At 58.5% G+C, this 7,117-nt stretch overlaps 1 protein-coding gene across 2 annotated transcripts; it reads left to right on the top strand.

Moving 5' to 3' along the window:
• Positions 1 to 2,365: 2,365 nt before the first annotated feature.
• Positions 2,366 to 5,635, top strand: IRX5 (iroquois homeobox 5). 2 transcript variants are annotated; one of them, XM_012554203.1, is made up of 3 exons: positions 2,366 to 2,614; positions 3,652 to 4,057; positions 4,230 to 5,635. In XM_012554203.1, exons 1-3 carry the CDS (start codon positions 2,366 to 2,368, stop codon positions 5,027 to 5,029), a joined length of 1,455 nt encoding a protein of 484 aa, XP_012409657.1. In that variant the 3' UTR covers positions 5,030 to 5,635. The 2 variants fall into 2 exon arrangements, with proteins under 2 accessions (XP_012409657.1, XP_004371637.1); XM_004371580.1 differs by having other exon boundaries at positions 4,227 to 5,635.
• The last annotated feature ends 1,482 nt before the right edge of the window (positions 5,636 to 7,117 follow it).

Genomic DNA, 7,117 nt, shown 5'->3' with positions numbered 1-7,117 from the left:
ACCCGGGGGCGGGCCCTGAGGAGCTGCTGGGCCGGGAGAGGCAGGAGCCAAGGGGGGCAAGGCGGAGACCGCCCTGGGCGCTCCCCGCAACCAGGCGGGTCTAGACCGAAAGGAGGGTGGGACACGGCCCCCTCAGCCCCCTGAGAGGCCGCCACTGGCCTGCTCGGCACTCCCTCAAGCTCGGGCCGTCTGGGCCGCTCGCCTCGCCTGGTTTGCAGTCGCCTGGTCCCACAGTCCCCGCCACCGCAGACACCGGCTTCCCGTCTCCATGACAATAGCGCAGCCCGTGCCCCGCCCAGTCCCGCCCCTTCGGCGCCGTGACTCAGAGGGAAGCGCGCTCACGTCGTCGAGGGGCGGAGCCAATAGAGGAGAGTGTCCAATCAGAGGTAAAGACAGTGTAAAGGAAAGGGTGGGGCCGACCGAGAGGGTCTCGGAGATTGTAGTCTGGGTGGATCAGTCGGTTTTGGGGACGGAGCGTAGAGGAGCTGGGCAGGGGAGGATTCAGTGCGCATGCGTGAAGGCGCGCCACCGAGAGTGTGCGATGGTACGTGTAGATGTGTGGCTTGGTGTGTACCGGGGATAGAGCTCAGGAAATGAAGTGTATCTCGCCCTTCAGAGTCAATGCGAGAAATTTTGAGTATGGTCATACTTCGGCTTGCGTGTGGCCCCATTATAAAAGGCCACAAAGTTCCAAATACATTGAGCTCCAGCAGCGTGCCCAACACTGTGCCAGCCTATGTCCTGGTTCACCAGCGCCCCTGTCTGTCCCAGAGTTCTAGTGCGTCTGTGGCTTGTGGTGGCGGGGGTGGAGAGACGGGCAGAAGGTCTGTTTTGTATTCTAACCGTGTGGCCGTCGTGGGCAAGGACTCTGCCTGTGACTCAGTTGTGTATGTTTGCCTCGCCAGCGCCTCGCTGAACAGTGGTTGGGTTGCGCACTGCTCGGCGGAGTATTTGCAGTGAAGGGTGGGCGGGTGCGAGAGTGCGTGCGAAGGGGAAGGAGACTTAGTTGAACAAAAGGGAAGGAGACCCCCATCCCTCCCCACCGGCCTGGCAGGGCGAGCTACCCATGGAAACAGCCAAGAAAGAGGCTGCGAGGCATGGGGCAAGAGTGTTCCAGATACCTACTCGGGTGTAGCTGCTTCACGGTCAGGCAGCTTTTGCCCACTACCTCGCCTCTAAAGAAAGGCCACCCCGTAGTCCTGGCCCCCCGAGGTATCGAGGAATCCTCCCTCGACGTCCGGCGGGGGGTTTGTGGGAGGGAGGCCCGGCCAAAGACGTGCAGACGTCCGAGGCCAGTCTCTCGCCCACCTGCTGCTGCTGCTGGCGGAGAGGGGCAGTCCTCCCGGACTCGCTGCGCCCTGGGCGCAGGCATCCATCTGGCTCTCCCAGGGACCTTAATTCCGGGCCTCCAACACGCTCTGGAGCCCCTGGGATGGGGAGAAGCTGATGGTGGGGGTGGGCGGCGACCCGCCTCGGAACTCAGCCTGCAGGCGAACTAGAAATCCGCTAGCCCCCAGGTTTCCTCTGGTGTGGAGAGCGCAGAGCGTTCGCCGGCGCACAGTCGGTGGCCTCATTCATTTCCTTTGTGCTTCGAAGCCGCCCGACTGTGGACCAGGGCCCACGGTGCGCCCGGCCTGCCACACCGCCCGGAGTTAGCATGGGAGGAAAGTTGGAAGCAATCGGCTCGCCTGGGATTTGATTGTCATCCTGGAGCCGGCGCTCGAGAGTCTGAGAGAGAGAGAGAGAGAGAGAGAGAGAGAGAGAGAGAGATCGGGAAGAAGAGAGGGGGGAGACAAGGAGGAGGGGGAAGGGAGGAGGCCGCCGAGGAGAGGCGGGCGCGAGGGAGGGGCGAGGGGAGCGCCAGCGAGCGGGAGAGGGAGCCGGGGAGGAAGAGGGAGAGGGCGAGGCGCGCCTGGCGGCCGGGTTGGCTGCGGCGGCCCAGAGGCTCCTGCCAGTCCTCCCACCGACTACACCCCGAGAAGGAGGAGCTTCGGGCGCGCACAAGGCGTCAGAATCCTCAGTTTCCAACTTAGCATCTTGGCAGGACCTTTGCGAAGCCAAAAGCAGAGCCCCCCGGTGCAAAGAGCGAGGGGGAAAAAGAGAAATCAGCAAGGGAGGGGGGGAAAAAAAAAAAAAAGGCCAGCCGGGGCGAGCGAAGCGCGCAGAGGAGCGGGCGCAGCGGTCGCAGCCAGAGGCGCGAGGGAAGTCAGTGAGGAGGCGCCGCGGGCCGGAGCCCGGTAGCCGGGGCCCGAGGAACGGCGGCCCGGGGCAGCCGGAGGCGAGGTGCCCTCCCGCCCGCCCTCGCTGGGCGCCGCCCGGCTCTTTGGCGGCCGCGGCGCGGCGCGCCCCATGCCCGTGTGTGGCCATGTCCTACCCGCAGGGCTACTTGTACCAGCCGTCCGCCTCGCTGGCGCTCTACTCGTGCCCAGCATACAGCACCAGCGTCATCTCGGGGCCCCGCACGGATGAGCTCGGCCGCTCGTCGTCGGGCTCCGCTTTCTCGCCCTATGCCGGCTCCACTGCCTTCACGGCGCCCTCGCCGGGCTACAACTCGCACCTCCAGTACGGGGCCGACCCCGCGGCGGCCGCCGCCGCCGCCTTCTCCTCGTACGTGGTGAGTGAGCCGGATCCGCGGCGGGCGAGGGCAGCTGAGGCCCCGCGGGGCGGGCTGGGACTGCGGGAGACACCGGCCTCCGCGCCACCGCGAACTGCCCCTGCCGGGCTTCGCGGCTCCTGCAAACTTGGGCAATTGTCTCGCTCGGCTTCGCCCGGGCCTTCGGCTCAGGAGTTGCTCAGGGAGAACCGCGTCTTCCTCGCATCACAGAGCTGGCGGGAAGGGGTTTTCGGGGAACGGTTGCTGCAATTAAAGAGCAGCATTTGGTTCAAACAAGGGCTCGGGGCCGCCACGCGAGTATTATTTTTGGTTTTGCCATTTTGGAAAAGTAGTTCAAAAGAAATAGACCCGAAATCTTAGCAGAAGCGTGCTAAGTCTATGTAATGTGTTCGGCCTCGCCTTTAATTAGTTCTCCAAAATGTTGCAAATCCTTAATCCTATTTTTGCAATCCGATTTGAAAGTATTAAATTTCTGAAAAGTCGGCGGAGTTGCGGTGCATCCGGGATTTTTCGGCCGGGTGCACGTTCTGGAAACGCGCGATGGCTTCGGTTTGGGGTAGCATTTTTGGAGGGGTGGGGGTGCTGGGGTAAGGCTCAGCTTTTCGATTGCATTTCTCTCCGGAAAAAAAATGCCCGGGCTGCCCCTACTCTCTCTCCTCTTGTTCTTAACGCGCAGCTGCTGGGACGCGGGGCGCGCAGTTGCTGCCGCTCCCAGGCCTCTCTCAGGGTGGATGGCCGGGCCGCGGTGGCCGGTTCGCGTAGGGAACAGATGTGCCTGGGCAGACAGGGGCCTACAGGGTGGCACCGAGGCCGGGACGGCTTCAAGGCTCCCGAAGGACCAGACTCAGAATTCGGTGTCCCCGCTGCCTTTTGGGGAAGGAGGTTGTCCTTGGGTATGAGCCTGCCAGCCCTACCCCAGAGGAAGCCAGAGTGCGGGGCCCGCAGACCCCGGAGCGCAGGGGAAGTGTGCTAAGGTCACTCAGGTGAGAGTTGGGACAGCGGCCACCTCTCACCTTCTCTCTACCTGTCCCCCGCAGGGCTCTCCCTACGACCACACACCGGGCATGGCGGGCTCCTTGGGCTACCACCCGTACGCGGCACCCCTGGGCTCATACCCGTACGGGGACCCAGCATACCGGAAGAACGCCACGCGGGACGCCACGGCCACGCTCAAGGCCTGGCTCAATGAGCACCGCAAGAACCCCTACCCCACCAAGGGCGAAAAGATCATGCTGGCCATCATCACCAAGATGACCCTCACCCAGGTGTCCACCTGGTTCGCCAACGCGCGCCGGCGCCTCAAGAAGGAGAACAAGATGACGTGGACGCCGCGGAACCGCAGCGAGGACGAGGAGGAGGAGGAGAACATTGACCTGGAGAAGAACGATGAGGACGAGCCCCAGAAGCCCGAGGACAAGGGCGACCCCGAGGGCACCGAAGCAGGTTGGTGGACGCGGGCAGGAGTGTTCAGCGGGAGGAAGAAGGGAAAAGAGGGGTTGGAGGGGCCACGTGGGTCCTGGGATTGAGAGCAGAGGTCTCTGCCTTTGCGGGCGAGGATTTAGGTCCCGCCTTGCGGCCTCCGCGCCTCTGACGGCCTGGATTTCGTCTGCAGGAGGAGCGGAGCAGAAGGCTTCTTCGGGCTGCGAACGGCTGCAGGGACCGCCCACCCCCGCCGGCAAGGAGACCGAGGGCAGCCTCAGCGACTCGGATTTTAAGGCGCCGTCGTCGGAGGGCCGTCTTGACGCGCTACCCGGGCCCCCCCGCCCCGGCAGATCCTCCCCAGCCGGGCCAGCGGCGGCACGGCTGGCCGAGGACCCGGCCCCTCACTACCCCTCGGGGGCGCCGGCGCCGGCGCCCGGCCCACACCCGGCCGCGGGAGAGTTGCCCCCTGGCCCCGGCGGGCCCTCGGTCATCCACTCACCGCCGCCGCCACCACCACAGGCGGTGCTTGCCAAGCCCAAACTGTGGTCTCTGGCAGAGATTGCCACATCTTCGGACAAGGTCAAGGACGGGGGCGGTGGGAGCGAGGGCTCCCCATGTCCTCCGTGCCCCGGGCCCGTAGCCGGGCAAGCCCTAGGAGGCAGTCGCGGGTCGCCGGTCCCGGCGCCGTCGCGCTCGCCCTCTGCTCAGTGCCCCTTTCCCGGCGGGACCGTGCTGTCCAGGCCTCTCTACTACACGGCGCCCTTCTATCCCGGCTACACGAACTATGGCTCCTTCGGACACCTTCACGGCCACCCGGGGCACGGGCCTGGCCCCACTACCGGTCCGGGCTCGCATTTCAATGGATTAAACCAGACCGTGTTGAACCGTGCGGACGCTTTGGCTAAAGATCCGAAAATGTTGCGGAGCCAGTCCCAGCTAGACCTGTGCAAAGACTCTCCCTATGAATTGAAGAAAGGTATGTCCGACATTTAACGCGGGCTGCGTCGGTCCTGGACTTTTCTAATTTATTAAAAACATGGCCTTGGCAGTTATTTTCCATCACCAAAAAGAGAAAAACAACAACAAAACAAAAACACTACCCCACCTATTCAGAAGTTTATAGTTTAAGGAGATGGATGACATAACAAGGTAAACATCTCCACACAAAAATGTTTTAACCGACCGAAAAGAAAAATTTTAAAAAAGGATTTGTATTAAATCGTATTCTGTATATTTAATGTAGCATTTTTGTATTTAAATGGATAATTCAGTATCTTTGAAGTAAATTATGAAATCAAGACACCTGTACAGGCATTTAATGTTTTTTTTTGTAATATAAATATATACGTTTGTGTTTTCCCCAAAACTGTTTCATAGTTTAAAAATACAAGTTTAATTTAATTTTTTACACCTATTGATTTTTCTGGGTATGAGCTAAAGTTATTACAGAAAGGAAACAGGCTATACTCTTAGATTTAAAAAGTAAAAGAAACTGCAGCCGCCTTTGTAAAATGCAAAATATTTAATTAAAAGAGATTTTAACATAATCAGAGCCATCATTACTTTTTAGAAGCCTCAATAAACTGTCCATCGCCTTGGACAAAAGGTGCAAACTGAACTTCTTTCGAAGTGGGGAATGAAAGGTTTCACAGACCCTGGAGCGCTAGAGGGAAACCATAATTAGGCAGTGAGCCCCAGGGAACCTGGCCCTGCCCGGAATGCAGATTTGGATCACGGATGCGGGCTGCTTGGGGGAGATTGGACACTGGAGGAAGGAGGAGGGGACCCAAGTGTGTGCCCAGAAGGGAAAAAAGATGGCAAAGCCAGCTAGAGACACGCACCACCCGAGCACCATCGCTTAACCTAATTACTTCCAATCAGTGTCGTGTTTTATGCAAAGCAATCAGCTGGTGAACTTTGCTAATGAGTTCGATTTTATGCCGGATTTAGCCCTTATTACTATTTCAAAGGTGCTGTGAGCTATGCAGGCGGGGATCGCTAGGGGATGCGGAGGGGGAATGCTTTTCCAAGTCACTGTCTTCTCTACCCCTTCAAAATTGGGCATTGATCTCGTCGTTGGATTTGATTAAATTAGTCAGGGTGCGGTCCCCGACGGTGCGGATGGCTGGCGGCCCCGTAGATCCCCAAGCAGCCGCGGGGCCGGGGCAGCGGGATAAGCGAGGGGACGGTTCCCCGCTTTCACAGGTAGGTGTCACACTTGTCCTGAATTTCAAGCTTGCACTTTGCAGAGTCGGAGATTCAAGAGAGTGGGCGGAAGGATCGCGTGGGGGGAGCGTGGCACAGCGGCTTGTGGGGAAGTTAGGGTAGTCCGGAGGACTCCCCTCTCCACTATGGGCCTCTTCGTGGACTAGTGGTCTTCAAAAGTTCGGGCCTAGATAACGAGGCCGTTGCGGACTCAATCAGGCGTGTCTTCGCTTTAGCACTTTTCCCAGTTCTGATTCAAGAGTCCGAGTAGCTACAAAAGAATTTTTTAGGGCTTATTTTCTGGTTTTAATCCCGCATATTTCACCTCAAAATGAAAAGTCTGGTCGCGTCTCAATTCCAAATGGTAAAGAGACACCGCCCTGCACTGGAGCCTGCCGACACTGTTGGTTCGGGCTTCTCCGCGGTGTCTCCATTTTGCGCCCGAGATTTTGAGTCTGCGACGTGTTTCACTTCGTGGGAAATTTTCGGTGGTCCGGGCGGGGCGGAGGGAATGGTACAGCAAAAACACGCTCCAGCAAGGGGAATTAATTTGCTCCATTAAACCCAAGCCTGAGCGTAGAGAGAATGTGCTTGTACCTAACACCGGTTTACCAGGCTAAGTCAAAATGGCACATATTTGCATTTCTCCTGGAGATTTCTTTAACGCTACTCGGTTTTTTAAACACACCCCAAACTTTCACCGGAGTTTTTACTTTCACTACTTTTTTTTTTTTGCTTGTTCGAATTTAAACAAGTTTGAAAGCTGCGTTGTCCAGATGTTTTAGCGAACTGAAGTAGACTTCAAGGTTTAAATTAGTGAGAAAATTCACGCAGGGAAAATGGTTTCAAAGCTGGAAGTGTGAATGATTAAATATG

The sequence above is a fragment of the Trichechus manatus genome, unplaced genomic scaffold (genome assembly GCF_000243295.1).
Source record: "Trichechus manatus latirostris isolate Lorelei unplaced genomic scaffold, TriManLat1.0 scaffold00014, whole genome shotgun sequence".
Classification (NCBI taxonomy): domain Eukaryota; kingdom Metazoa; phylum Chordata; class Mammalia; order Sirenia; family Trichechidae; genus Trichechus; species Trichechus manatus.
Note: the sequence above shows the minus strand (reverse complement) of the source record. Positions and strands in the feature narration are given on the sequence as shown.